The sequence below is a fragment of the Penaeus japonicus genome, unplaced genomic scaffold (assembly GCF_977035675.1).
Source record: "Penaeus japonicus unplaced genomic scaffold, GWHDUDI00000001_assembly GWHDUDI00000024, whole genome shotgun sequence".
Taxonomy (NCBI): domain Eukaryota; kingdom Metazoa; phylum Arthropoda; class Malacostraca; order Decapoda; family Penaeidae; genus Penaeus; species Penaeus japonicus.
In genome coordinates this window covers 24914866-24929865 of record NW_028234426.1, presented here as the reverse complement: position 1 = coordinate 24929865, position 15000 = coordinate 24914866, and the positions used below count along the sequence as shown (strand labels likewise).

General features: G+C 42.3%; 1 protein-coding gene across 1 annotated transcript in view; it reads right to left on the bottom strand.

Annotated features, from left to right (window-relative positions):
• The window catches only part of LOC122246513 (putative Na(+)/H(+) antiporter nhx-9), a 158958-nt gene that overhangs the window by 1070 nt on the left and 142888 nt on the right, over positions 1-15000 (bottom strand). The window contains exons 3-19 of the mRNA XM_086550832.1: positions 11774-11970; positions 11226-11245; positions 10905-11039; positions 10071-10172; positions 9565-9782; positions 8492-8694; positions 8133-8222; positions 7498-7568; positions 7085-7276; positions 6621-6750; positions 5776-5919; positions 5309-5410; positions 2846-2936; positions 1858-1938; positions 1155-1235; positions 857-916; positions 148-309 (exon numbers count right to left, since the gene is read on the bottom strand). Of these exons, the coding sequence (XP_086406958.1) occupies positions 148-309; positions 857-916; positions 1155-1235; positions 1858-1938; positions 2846-2936; positions 5309-5410; positions 5776-5919; positions 6621-6750; positions 7085-7276; positions 7498-7568; positions 8133-8222; positions 8492-8694; positions 9565-9782; positions 10071-10172; positions 10905-11039; positions 11226-11245; positions 11774-11970 (2079 nt within the window). The remainder of the gene's footprint in view (positions 1-147; positions 310-856; positions 917-1154; positions 1236-1857; positions 1939-2845; positions 2937-5308; positions 5411-5775; positions 5920-6620; positions 6751-7084; positions 7277-7497; positions 7569-8132; positions 8223-8491; positions 8695-9564; positions 9783-10070; positions 10173-10904; positions 11040-11225; positions 11246-11773; positions 11971-15000) is intronic.

The window sequence follows — 15000 nt, the reverse complement described above, 5'->3', positions numbered from 1 at the left end:
GTGTAATAAACAAGCTCGACGGTCGAAAGTATTTGTGTTTGTGCAACAGCTAATATCAACGTGTACCCACACGTATAACAACTACTATACTCAGCCCTGCATTATTATCATAATAACAGATCTAAAAAGAATATAAAAAGCACATACCGAGGAACGTATTAGATGGAGAATAATAACCCACGTATTCCTTATTGGAAGCCCAGGCAGGGAACTCAGACTGGCGGAGGGGTTTGTCACACATCACTTCGTCTTCAGGTCGTTTCCATGGCAACAGAACCTCGGCCATGGCTGGTGTGCTGCTTCCGTCCTCTGTGAAAAAATGACATTAAAAAAAGGTTGTTTAGCGTGGGATTGAGGATTTCCGCGCGTTCGTTGTGTGATATTAGAAAAGTTTACACTGCATAGTTTTCGTTTATGTAAGAATAAATCCATGTATAAGGTATTTGGGTTTACTGCTGTAATGACACATCTCAGATAGAGATAGTCATGGCAAGAACAGGCTCGAGAATGACTTGGCTATTTCCTAACTTTTGAAACTTACTTGAGGATGTGGATACCGGGGTTTGTAAATGCCAATTGTTAAGGGAGATACAAACACACACCACGCACGCACGCACGCACGCACGCACGCACGCACACGCACACGCACACGCACACGCACACGCACACGCACACACACATACACACACATTTATTTATATGTGTTTCTTTATCTATAATATTTCAATTTCACTTTAAAGAACTAATTAATCCTATGATATTTGAGCACAATACACGCTTAATAAACCGCCTGTCCTTAACTGAAGGCCGGTGAAGTTAAACGTAATCCACTAAAAAAAATATAAAAATTATTTACCTTCTTCTGGCTTCAAGCTAACAGTTCGCTGAAGTTTCCTGGCACTTGTTGGGGCGTCCTCTGTTGGCGGAAAATTTTGATATTATTTGCGTGCCAGTAAACGATTTAATAACCGAGGATTTAACTCTACATTAACCTTCAAATACGATATTCCATAGTCGAATACTCCAAGAGAAAGCTAGCTAAATTACATATCAGATAGGAAAAAAAAAGAAAAAAAAAGGAAACCGCTTTTCCAAAAGCACAAAACTGACCACTGAAGTTCAAAAAGTAGTTAAAGAGTACCCGATGAACTTACCATCCGTGTACCTCTTCCATGGGAGCGCAGTCTCGGCAACCGTTGGACCACTTGTAGACACTCGCTTCTTGGGACTCGCCTCTGGAGACGGCCAGAAAGAGAGGAGGGCGGGTGAGTACACTTAAGAGGAAGATTAAGTTGGTTTATGTTCCTGGAGGTATATGCTTCTGGCACACTTTATTCAATTTGTGGTTCTAATAGGATATATGTATACTGTTGTAAATATGAATCTTCGGCTGATACTGACAACTACAGTGTGGTATCTATAGTGCTTACTGTGAAATCAATGTGCAGTTGGAATAAAAGGCATTGGCATTTGAGATCTATTATAAGTAATTAATAATCTGATAACTAACCACATTGATAAAGGAATGGGCGTTTAGGTGAGATCTATCATTAAAAAAAAAATAGTGATGACTAATACCACAGATAATCACTTGACTTTTTTCAGATAATTGAATATCCCTTGCATTTTTTTTTAAACTGAACTACCATTAATTTGAAGTGGCAGATATATATAATAAAACCACAAAATATACACACATACAGATGTGCCTTGTAAAAAAATAAAATAATAGTAAAAAAAATAAATAAAAAAATAAAAATAAAACCAGAAACTCAATAAACAAATATGATGCCATTCTATATATATACACACCACGTGGGCGATGCAGAGACAGTGATCGAATAGAAAAGAGTTTACCTTGACTGCTGTTGCTGAAATACCCATCCGTCTCAGTGTCTTCATACGCTGGGTTGTCTCGAAGAACCTCGCCTATGTAGTCTGACAAGGCAATACATTTCCATTTAGCTATACAGGTCATGCAAGCACACTCAAAAAACTCGGATACAATGATAACACGCGATGCCAACAACACAAAATAAACATACAAGAAAAACAACAACGCAAGGAACGCATGATTGAAAGAGGTGTGTGTATGTGCTTCAAATTCTCTACTCTTTTTTTTTTTTTTTTTTTTTTTTTTGCTTCATACAGGGCTGGGGTTCGAGCTCGGAACTGCTTTCGAGGCTTCAGTCACTTCAGTATAAAAACAGCTGTTCGTGACTGATTATTAAGTTAACAACCGAACTTAGCAACGGTAGTGTAGCATATATACTTAGTAATCGTTATTTACATTTGGAAAAAATATATATATATATATCAACAATGTGAAATCTGATACTTCGAGAGGTTTCTTTAGAAGTATATATATAGAGAGAGATTAATTTATTCTTGGCCGTAGTTCTTTCAGCCTAAGCCCGAACCCGACCCTGGTTTCACAGGAGTGTTGTATGACCTTTTGGTGGGTTAGGTGATGCAGCCTGAATGTTTTTTTTTCCTTTTTATAATGGAATATTTAAGTGCATGATGGGTGCATTAGGCGATAGAGGAGAGACACGAAACAATAATGAATTCCTAGTGATTTCCCGTTAGATATCACACTTTTCTATAGTCTGGGCAAAGGAAAAGAAAGAAAAAAAATCATTCCTTCTGAGAGACAACTACAGCTAAGCTCGTGATTTGTTATTAACGCAAAAACACTAGATAAATAGAAGAAAAAAAAAACTAAAAAACAATAAATAAATAAAAATAATAAAACTACAAACATGCTGAAACTAACAGTCAACTGAATCATCATCAAAAACTAAACTAAACTGAAATGAATACTTCATATCGTTTTTTTTTTTACCATTTTTCAGTTTGATGGCTGATCCATTTTGCTGATACGCGGCCCTCGTCTCTTCCACTGTCTTCGGGGTCTTCACCACGCCGTTCTGCTGCTGTGGAGAGAAAAAGGAGGAATCTCTCGTTAATATCTCTTTTTCATTATTATTCCTGTTTTTTTCCTTCCTTTTTCTTCTACGGAGGTATATGTATAACCAGGAGAATAATCGGTTACATCATCCAGCCTGGATACATATAGATATATATTTTATTTTAGGTATATATATTTTTTTCGTTGCTGTTTAGGTTAGGGATTTTTAGATTTAGAAGAAAACATTTTATTTTTTACAGCCGATATCATATTTACATGAAGATTTTTACTTGAGGTAGTGAAAGGAGAGATAGTGAAAGGATAGCCAATAGTACCAATGCAATAAACTTGTACAAATCACGAATCAAAGAATAAGATCAGATGAATTAAGTTAATTTAAACAAGTTAAACTGAAACAATAGAGTAAAAAAAAAGAAACAAGAGATGTTCCACCACCATGTTAATTGACTACATCACTACTTATTTGCATCTCTATATAAAAAAACAAAACAACAACAACATTAAGACAACACGAAGCGCATGTAACTACTACATCCAGCTGACGATTCCTGTAAGAGAGTTACAACGAACTTTAGGGTTATTTTGCCACCCGTAACCTGTGTAAATTATCCACCATTGATGCTACATTCATGCGGGGTAATGTTAGCCATTTCCTGACACATAAATACGTATCAATACATGCTCGTCATTAAGTTTATCAACAGGTTTCTACGCCACGCTCAAGATTCAACTACTTAGCATCATGCCTACAAGTCTTCCAGAAACAAAATACCAACTCATGCTGGTAATTCTGTATCACACAAATACAATGTTATATCTCGTTTTCTATGTGTTTTGTATTCAGTTAATGTGGGACGCCATCCGAACATTTCTTCAACCTGTTTTCCCAATTACTCCTTTTTATTTCTGTAATTCCGATCTGTAACAGTAAGGTTGTGACAAAAGCATGAAGGAAGGTCAGAGGCTGATTGATACACTCCACAGACTCGTCATGCAAAACGTCAAGCCGCCACAAATCTTTCTTGCATCTACAGTATATGATGCGAGGATCTACACGGCTTCAGTTGTCATTTTCGAAACCTGGTAAAAAATCTCTCTCTATTCCATTTTTTTCTTTTTTAGTTTTATCTTACGCAAGCCTGAGACGATGGCGTGGGGAGAGGGGGAGGGGAGGGGGGGGGGAGGCAAGTGGGGAGGACAAAAGGGGGGATCTTAGAAATTTAATTCAGGAGGGAAAGGAGGGGAGGGAGGTGTGTGTGTGTGGGGGGGGGGAGAACAGATGGGGAGTTTATATAGTTATATAGGACGGGAGGGAGGGTGGAGGGGAGGGAAGGGGGAGGGCTGAAATAGGGTGAAGTAGGAGAAGAAATGAAATAGAGGAGCTAAATCAGGTAGAATAATGTGTAAAAAGGATGGAGATGGTACAGACTTTTAACAAGGGAAAGATGAGAAGGAAAAAAAAAATATATATATGAAAAAGGTAGATTAAAAAAAACATGAAAAAGAGACCGTTTTTGAGTGTTTGACACCAAGGGAAATGAGGTGAGTGATGACACGATTAAACAATGAATACCAGAGAGAGAACGAAGGATAAATAAAGGAAGGAGGAGGTCCAGGGGTCTAGGTCTTGCATGTAAACACCAACACACGTCTCAATGCAGAGTTAGGAGAGAGGGAGAGGGGGGGGGGGCGGCCAGCTCGGTACCAGAAGACTTTGGACTGTGGCACGTCCGGAGAGAGAGAGAGAGAGAGAGAGAGAGAGAGAGAGAGAGAGAGAGAGAGAGAGAGAGAGAGAGAGAGAGAGAGAGAGAGAGAGAGAGAGAGAGAGAGAGAGAAAGAGAGAGAGAGAAAAGAGAGAGAGAAAGAGATAGATAGATAGATAGATAGAGAGAGAGAGATAGAAAAGAGAGAGAGAGAGAGAGAGAGAGAGAGATAGATAGATAGATAGATAGATAGATAGATAGATAGAGAGAGAGAAAGAGATAGATAGATAGAGGGGGAGAGAGAGAAAGAGAGAGAGAGAGAGAGAGAGAGAGAGAGAGAGAGAGAGAGAGAGAGAGAGAGAGAGAGAGAGAGAGAGAGAGAGAGAGAGAGAGAGAGAGAGAGAGAGAGAGAGAGAGAGAGAGAGAGAGAGGGGGGGAGGAGAGAGGGGGAGGGAGAGAGAGAGGGGGAGAGGGAGAGGGAGAGGGAGAGGGGGAGAGGGAGAGGGAGGGAGAGAGAGAGAGAGAGAGAAAGAGACAGAGAGAGAGAGAGCCAGGTCTACGAAGAGCGCGGGGGGGGGGGGGGAGAAAGCTTTCTCTATCTCACGGGGGAGGACTGACTGCCACAATACAAGGAGCAAGAGCAGGCCTGGCACCGCTGAGCTGTCCTGGTTACCTGCGCGAAGGCCTCCATAGCCAAAGAGTCAATAAACTGAACGATCTGTGAGAAGTGGAACGCCGGGTGGTGCCTTGAGCTGTCGGGGGCGCCGGGACAGTCCTAGATCACCACCAATCACAGTTAGGTTCACAAACCTTATAGGAGTGTGGGCTTAAAGTCCCATCTATCTTCATTATTCCACAAATACACATGGATCATGGTTCTCTCTTGGAATTCCTTTATATATGATGTTTATATACAAATGGGAATGTGAGGAGAACTTTGCGTGAACGATAGCACTTGATTCTTTTTTCGAGATTAAATGAAATATTTGACATAAAAAAACACAACACAATAAATCAACAAAGAGAGAGATAGAAAAAAAAACGAGATAAGAAAATAATATTCAAACAATATCATCATCAAGATTTCCCACAAAAAAAAAAAAAAAAAAAAAAAAAAAAAAACACGTCATCCCAACTTACAGGTTTCCTTGGCTTTCTGGTTGCCCTGTTGATGGTGCTGACAAACTGCCTCGTGTGGAGATACATGTTGTGATGGTTGACATCCGTCTGCGTTCTTACGTCATCATCCTTCACCGCGTGCCTCTTGTAGGTGCTTCCGCGGTGCTGGGAGGAGGGAAGGGGAGGGAAGGGACACGTGTTAGGATTGCATTATCGGCTGTCTGTTTCGTCTACGGTTCCTATGTACTTTGTTTAAAAGCAATTTATATTTCTATGAAACTAATTGACATATACTGTGTATTACTTGCATCAGCGAAGACTAAATCATCTGGAGAAATGTTTCTTAGAATGGCACATAAAACGTGGCGCTTATCTTTTTTTTATCTTATGGTTTTCACACAAATTGTAAACAATCTAAAGCAGAGAGAGAGAGAGAGAGAGAGAGAGAGAGAGAGAGAGAGAGAGAGAGAGAGAGAGAGAGAGAGAGAGAGAGAGAGAGAGAGAGAGAGAGAGAGAGAGAGAGAGAGAGAGAGAGAGAGAGAGAGAGAGAGAGAGAGATGAGAGAGAGAGAGAGGGAGAGAGAGAGAAAAGAGAGAGAGAGAGAAGGGAGAGAGAGAGAGAGAAAGAGAGTATGAGAGAGAGAGAAGGAGAGAGAGAGAGAGAGAGAGAGAGAGAGAGAGAGAGGGGAGAGAGAGAGAGAGAGAGAGAGAGAGAGAGAGAGAGAGAGAAGAGAGAGAGAGAAGAGAGAGAGAGAAAGAGAGAGGAGAGAGAGAGAGAGAAGAGGGAGGTAGAAAGAGAGAGAGAGAGAAAGAGAGAAAGAGAGAGAGAGAGAGAGCGAGAGAGGAGATAAACGAAGCACAACTTACTCGCTTGATCGGTTTGTATTCCTCTGACAGAACGTGGTGGAACTTGGCTTCGTTGATGTCTCTGATGTTGGGGTTGTAGTCGAGCTCAGCCACGTCCAAGTTCCATTCTCCGGCGTTCTTCAAGTGGAACCTAAGGGGGGGGGGGAGGGGAGGGGAAGGAGGAGAGGGGAGAAGGGGGTGGGGGTTAGCGTCTGTGTCTTAATGTGTCCTTCTTGTTTTATTTCCTGATGTCTAGCGATAATAGTTTGATGTGTTATTTGGTACGTGGAGTTTCGTATCTAATTGTGTGTTTTTTTTATTGTTTAATTACGATTACTACGATTTTATAATCCGTCATTCAAAGATGATATAAACTAATAGTATCAGCACCACCATCCTTAATTAAAACCTCCATAAAAAAAAACAAAAACACTAAAAAAAAACGGGAAATATAAAAACAAAACAAAAGAGAAACAAAATCTCACTGTTGGTTGGCAGCGGCATTCCTAAGGAGAGCAGTGAAGGATTCAATGTTGTTAGCGGAGTTGCTGTTCGACATGTTTTCAAGGGCCTCTTGCATCTTGATCTGGCTGTAAGTCTCCAGGATCTTGGGTTCGAAGATGTTCTGTTCGCGAACCAGGAAGGGCGTGATGTATTTGTTGTTGAACCGCTTGAACCTGGCGGAGAGAAGGGGGGATACGAACTTAGAACTAATATCACCAATCCGATTCTTAAACTAGTTTTCATATCTGTTTGTTTTTTTCGTTAATAATAAAAAACAACAACAACAACACACTCTCTCATCCTGACTTGAATTTCATATCCTCGCCTGTAAAATCTCTTTTTCATCCTTCCATGCTGATCTTATTTCATCCTTATTTCGACATGATTAACTTACTTGTCTCTCAGCATGAAGTTTCCGTGTTTACCCATGAGGTCTTCGATGCCCGCCATGATGTAATCCATCGACTGACATTAAGAAAAAAAGGAAAACAATATATTAAACCATAACGTCAAGGCTTCAGACACATGCATGATAAAGACCAAGATATGAAGAGGAAGAAGCGAATATGTTTGTGACATTTCAATTTAAAATATCCTTAGCCTTATTTCCAAGTATTCAAAAACATTTATCGTTGAGTATTTACATATCAACTATCAACACAATTGGGTTAAGATCTCGGGGCGAAGGGGGGGGGATGATATACTCTTAAAACAACTTCAGGAAACTTCCGGGAGTTTCAGAATTGATATGTTTTATTTTATCACCTCACTCGTCACTTGGAAACACGTACACATCGCTCCGTACGGCTGAGCAGTCCGTGAGCGAGATTTATCGAGTCATCGAGTGAGCATTTCACTCACCGATACCTTGGGTTTCCTCCGCCATTTTATCCTAGACATAACGACCATTGCGCCTTCTTGTGCACTATCAGATCAATGAGTTTTTTTCTCAGTTAGATCGAAAAGGAGCCTAGGTATTCATTCATTCCTTGGACCCTGATCTCTTCTTACTCATGGCCCGTGACTCACCCTCTCGTGAAGTCTCTCGTTCATGGTGAGTGTTCGCTTATTTGCTCTCTTGACTCCCAGCATCTGCACGAGCGGCTTGATGGTGATGCCCTGAGACCAAGAAGGAGAGAGAATCGTCAAGCGGAAAATCAAAACTTCAAATCAGCTTGGTGTAAAACGTGTGTGGGTAAATCTGATATAAATCGAGACATAGATATAAATATGAATAGAAATATGAATAAACCAATAAGATAGATTTGATGAATAAATGAACCACACACACACACACACACACACACACCCAGACCCAGACCCAGACCCACACCCACACAAACACACAAAACACCCCCACCCACCCACACCCACCACAGCCCACTGACCTGGACGAAGACCGTGAAATAGACCATAGCAATGGTGGCCGTGAGGAACATGGGCTGAAGCGGGATGTGACTCGCGTTGATGGTGAGGACGAGGGCGAAGGCCACGGCACCGCGCAGGCCGCCGTACGAGATGACGAACTTGTCGGTGAAGGAAATCTTCTTGACACGGAAGCGGTTGCATATCGAAGAGAAGATCAAGGTTCCTGGGGAGGGAAGAAGAAGAGGAGGTAGGGCGGAGGATTAGCTCGGATTCGGTTTACGCTTGGTTTGCATGCGGTGCGGAGAGGGAGAGGGAGAGGGAGAGGGGGAGGGGAGGGGGAATAATGGGGGATAAGGGGGGAGGGGAGGGGGAATGGTGGTAAGAGGGGGGGTAAGAGGAGAGGGGAGGGGGAATAAGAGGGGAGGGGGAATGGGAGGGGGAGGGGGGATAAGGGAGGAGGAAAGGGGGAATGGGGGAATAAGAGGGGAGGGAAAGGGGAATGGGATGGGGGATTAAGGTGGGAGGAAAGGGGGAATGGGAGGGGGAGGGGGATATGGGGGGAGGAGGAGGTGGAGAGGGAATGAGAGGGGGAACGGATATGGAGATGGAGAGGGGAAGGGGGAGGGAGAAGGAGATGGAGAGGGGGAGGGAGATGGGGATGGGGATGGAAAGGGGGAGGAAAAAAGAGGAGGAGGAGGAGGAGGAGGAGGAAGAAGAAGAAAAGGAGGAGGAGGAAGCGGAGAGGAAGAAGGAGAAGGAGAGAGAGAGAGAGAGAGAGAGAGAGAGAGAGAGAGAGAGAGAGAGAGAGAGAGAGAGAGAGAGAGAGAGAGAGAGAGAGAGAGAGAGAGAGAGAGAGAGAGAGACAGAGAGAGAGAAAGAGAGAGAAAGAGAGAGAGAGAGAGAGAAGAAAGAAAAAGAAAAAAAGAGAAAAAGAGAAAAAGAGAAATAGAAAAATAGAAAAATAGAGAAAGACAACGAGAGACAGAAAGACAGAGAGATACCGAGAGAGAGCCAAGCCAAGAAAAGAGTCAACAAGAGTAAGCCAGAGAGACCGAGAGAGAGAGAGACGAACGCAAAACCAAAGGCCACTCACCAAGTATCCTGTAGATGCTACAGAAGAGGATTGTCAGAACGACAAACCACGTGTTCCACTGGTGATTATACTGCACGGTCGAGACGCCGAGGAACATGAAGATAATCGTCTCAGAAGAGGATGCCAACATCTTCATGGCGTATTTGATGGTGGTGTGGGACTTCGTCGAGATGTTCTGCTCGACGTAGTTCTTCATCGTGATTCCGCAGAACGTGATGCTGTGGAGGTGGGAACGTTAGTGGGTTTTAGGGACGTGGGTAGAGTTGTCGTCTAATTTGCGATGGTTTCTATTATGTTAGGGAAATGTTGTGATGTGATGTGATTTATGTTTATTGGAATTGTTGTTATTTATATTGCTTTCTTTCTTTCTTTCTTTTATTTCTTTTTCTCTCTCTCTTTTCTCTTTTTTTTTCTCTCTCACTCTCACTCTCACTCTCACTCTCTCACTCTCTCTCTCATTTCCTATTCTCCATACACACAAAAAAGAAAGAGGAAAAAATACTTACGCCATAATTCCAGACAAATGGAAGATTTCAGCGTTGAGGTAAGCCAAGTACGACATGACAAACACGAAGATAGGCTCGATAACACGTACTTGGTTGGTGAACCTGCGGGAGAAGGGAATGCTTTGAGGAACGCATCATGGGAAGGTTCAAAGTCAAAGAAGGAGGTTTCAAAGCACACGGGAATGTTCAAAATCACACGGGAATGTTCACATTCACACGAAAATGTTCAAAACCACACGGGAATGTTCACAATCACACGAAAATGTTCAAAACCACACGGGAATGTTCACAATCACACGAAAATGTTCAAAACCACACGGGGATGTTCAACATCACACGGGAATGTTCACAATTACACGAAAATGTTCAAAATCACACGGGAATATTCACAATTAAACGGAAGTATTCAAAATAAAACGGGAATATTCACAATCACACGGGGATACTCAGTCCCACGGAATGTTCAAAATCACACGAAAAATGTTCAAAATCACACGGGAATGTTCACAATTACACGAAAATGTTCAAAATCACACGGGAATATTCACAATTGAACGGAAGTATTCAAAATAAAACGGGAATGTTCACAATCACACGGGGATATCCAAAATAAATGTTCAAAATCACACGAAAATATTCAAAATAAAATGGGAATGTTCACAATCACACGGGAATGTCCAAAATAAATGTTCAAAATCACACAGAAAATGTATCAGTTACACGAGAAGGTTCCGAATCAAACGTGAAAGAGCCCCAAGTCACGCGGAGAGATTCAAAGGCAACACCAGGAAGGTTCCAAATCCCACGACGAGGAGGAAGGACCTCCCGACGCACCTGGTGACGAAGGCCGTGAGGAAGCCCCAGATGACCCCGATGACGACGCCCCCGAGACACACGAGGAGGAAGGACGCTATGCCGCTCAGGATGTCCACGACCATGACGTTGTCCTCGCCGATCTGGCTGAAGGATGACGGAGAGGGGTTGAAATAAAGGGGGAGGGTTTGAATTCGGGAAAGAAAGCGGTGGTACTGGGAAGAAAATGGAGGAGGAGAAGGAGGAGATGGAGGAGAGGGTTGAAATAAAGGGGGATGGTGAGGGTTGAATTACGGGGAAAGAAAGGGTTAAAATACTGGGAAGAAAATGGTTGGAAGGGTTTCGAACATGTGGTACAACACCTGAAGGAGGAGAAGGAGGAGAGGGATGAAATAAAGGGGGATGGTGAGGGTTGAAATAAAGGGGGAAGGAGAGGGTTGAAATAAAGGTGGAAGGAGAGGGAGGAGAAGGAGGAGAGGGTTGGAATAAAGGGGAGAGGTGAGGGTTGAAATACGAGGGAAGGAGAAGGAAGAGAAGGAGGAGAGGGTTGGAATAAAGGGGGAAGGAGAGGGTTGGAAGGGTTCAAATACTGGGAAGAAAATGGTTGGAAGGGTTCAAATACTGGGAAGAAAATGGATGGAAGGGTTCAAATACTGGGAAGAAAATGGTGAAATATCGGGGAAGGAAAGGAAATAGTAATAGACGAAGATAATGACGATGATGATAACGAAGATGATGATGATAATGATAATGGTAATAATAATAATAATAACAACATCAATAATAACAACAACAACAATAATAATAATAGTATTAAAGATACTAACAGCAACACCAATAACAACACCAATAATAACCCCAACAACCCCAACAAAAACAAGAATACATACCACAGTCACACCATCGTTGAGAAGCGACTCGCCGAACACCAGAATATACAGCACCTCCTCCACATGTATTTCCTCGAACACAGCCAGCACGGCGACGGGGTCCACGGCAGAGATGAGGGCGGCGAAGAGGAACATGTGCAACATAGGGACATCCACGCCGAAGAGCCCTGTTAGGTTCACGGCGTACATGGAGATACCTGAGGAAGTGTGGGAGGGAGAGATGTGGTTTATTTTGTGTGTGGATTTGTGGATTCTTATGGTGTTGATCCGTCTGTTTCGTTGTCTGTTCTCTGTCTATGTATTGGTTTGTCTGTTTGCTTGTCTAGCTATCTATATTTGTCAATTCATTGATCTATCAGCCTGACTATCAATTTATCTACCTCTATCTACCTGTCCATATATCTGTCAATCTACCTGACAACTTATCTATCAATCTACATATTCATATATGCATATACTTAAGCATACCTCCACACTATTCACAATATCCTTCCCAATGCTAAACTCACTTTCGCTTTTCCTCCTTCCATCCTAACCCCCGGTTGACACTTTTCGTCCCCGCCCTTCCCCTACCCCCCTACCCCCTACCCCCCTTTACCCTCACCCCAACCCCCAACCCTCTCCTCTCCCTCTTTCCCCCTTACCCCAACCCCAACCCCCAAGCCCTACCCTCTCCCCCTCCCCCTACCCCAACCCCCACCCCTCTCTTTCTGTCTCCTCTCCCTCTTCCCCCCCTTACCCCCCACCCCCACCCCCCCAGAATATGGCGACCCTGCACGCTTCAGATGGCCCGCCCCATTTCTACCTCCTTTTTGCGTCACTTTTACTTGTCAGAATTCGTTGTCTTTGCTGTGTTCCTTGATTCCTTGACCCTCCTTCCCTGACCTGCTGTCATCCACCTTACGTGACAAGGAGTATAATTGAGGTGGATAAAAACGATACTGCAGGAGGTGCCACTTTTTGTTTTTTATGGCTTTCAAGTAGAGTTGGCAAGGAGAAATACGATTTATATATATTCTTCACCTTTCCTGACATATCATGGCTATTTGACTTTTGATTTTATGATTATGTGATATCAAGCGTAGAGTTAATGGCATATTATTCGTCGTTTTTAACTCTTTGTTTCTGATAATCTGTTTTATTTCGTCGAGTATTAGACTGATTAATTTTGTATGTGTATGTGTGAGTATGTGTGTGTGTGTGTGTGTGTGTGTGTGTGTGTGTGTGTGTGTGTGTGTGTGTGTGTGTGTGTGTGTGTGTGTGTGTGTGTGTGTGTGTGTGTGCGTGCGCGCGCGCGCAGAACGTGTAAATTCCACCAGCCTAATTATGTACTCTTCCACCTTTCCTAATACCGGTGCAATATATCTGCCAGGTTTCAGATACCAACATCTCAAATTTCACTTAGCGCGTTGTCACGGCTGCAAGAATTATCGCAATCACTCAGTGGGTAACAAGACACCCTCAGTTTCGCTCGCTGGACGGGGTCGCGTCGGTTGTAAATTCCACATTAATGGTATTATCTAAAAGGCTTCGCATGTTTCGTTCGATTTTTCTGTTTTTTTTTCTCCTTATTCCGTGTTCTTATTTTCTTTTTTTCTTTTTTTTTGAACCATCATGCAAAACGGAGTTTCAAAATACGGAATTTCGCTCATGTACCAACGGAGATCATTCCACAAACCAAACCCATTCACAAAATCTACTCATTCAAAATTCCTTTCATTCCGTCGTGCACTATAATTTGCTCCCATCGCCCCGTTTCTCTTCCATATATATAAAACACATATTCCTAGCGTGGTCAAGATAATCGACATAATCTCGAGTGGCGACGCAATAAAATCTTTATGATATCCAGACATTTTGAGGCGTTTTCTCTTGTCTAACCTTCGGATAAGAACACAATGTTTTATCTCGACTTTCTACGAATGCTACATATTTTGGGCACGTTCTTAATGTGCTATATTTAACTAAATCTTCTGCCTTTTTTCCAGTAATTATGTTTGATTTATTGTAAGTTGTGGTAGTGAATTTTGAGAAACTGGTTTTACAAAGAAAGGTCTTCTATTTAGTTCAGTAACGTTGGTCATGTATCTTAAGCTAGTTTAGCATCTTTTGCCTTTCATGTTTTTGTTCTCAATTGAATTCTTATAAAAAAGAAAAACGTGAATGTCTCCACATGAGGTAATTCCTTTCAGCTGTTCAATTGTGGTAATCAGTCCATATCCATATTTTCCTGCAGATCAGCTGTTGTACTTGTATTCTTCTGACATGTTCTTTTTTCTTTTCTCTTTTTGGTACGTGATCAAGTTTTTGCTTTTCTGAGAATTTATGTGATATCGATGGTATTTTTGTGTTGTCCCACCTCCCGTCCTCCTTCTCTCCCTCCCTCCCTCCCTCTCTCTCTCTCTCTCTCTCTCTCTCTCTCTCTCATTCTTTTTTTCTCTCTCTTTCTTTCTCACTCTCTCTTTCTTTCTTTCTCTCTCTATATAACTATTGCAACACACCTAACCTAAACTTGACCTTTCATTCTCTCCGTTTCAGCATTTCCTTTGACCAAAAACCCGTTTACTGACTTCTCTTGTGAATCAGCAAAGCCTCCCCAATGCCCCCTTGGTCTCTCCACCCCCACCCCCTACCCCTACCCCCACTCCCACCCCCCACGTTTGGTAGACAACCATGATATTAACATAATTGGATTTGAAAGAACTTTTTCGATATCTGCGAGACGTAATATTTTATGATGGCTGATTGATTGCGTCTCATTAGCATAATGTGAGCGCTGTTTCTTTCACTTGTTTTTTGTTCACTTTTTTTTGAGGGGGGGGATGGGGGTCTACCTCTTTTTCTTCTGTGTTGCGAATGTCTTTCTCTTTTCTTTCATCTATTTCTCCGTCTTATCGCTTGTATTTCTTCTTTATCTGTTTCTAACTCTCTCTGTCTCTTTCTCTTTCTATCTCTCTTGCTCTCACTCATTCTCTCTCTCTCTCTTTCTTACTCTCTCTCTGAATTACTCATATTTTTCCTTTCCTCCTTTCACTCCAGTTACTTCTAATCACATGGGCAGCCATGCAAAGAAAGAAAAATAAAAAACAAACTATTTAATGACATAAGTCCCCCGACTCCACGTTTTCTTTCAGGGTGCGGCAGTAACTCTACGGGACAATGAAGGGGGGTCTTGTCTATTCTCTCTCCCCGCAAACTATCAGCGTGACGCATCTTTACGGGTGAGT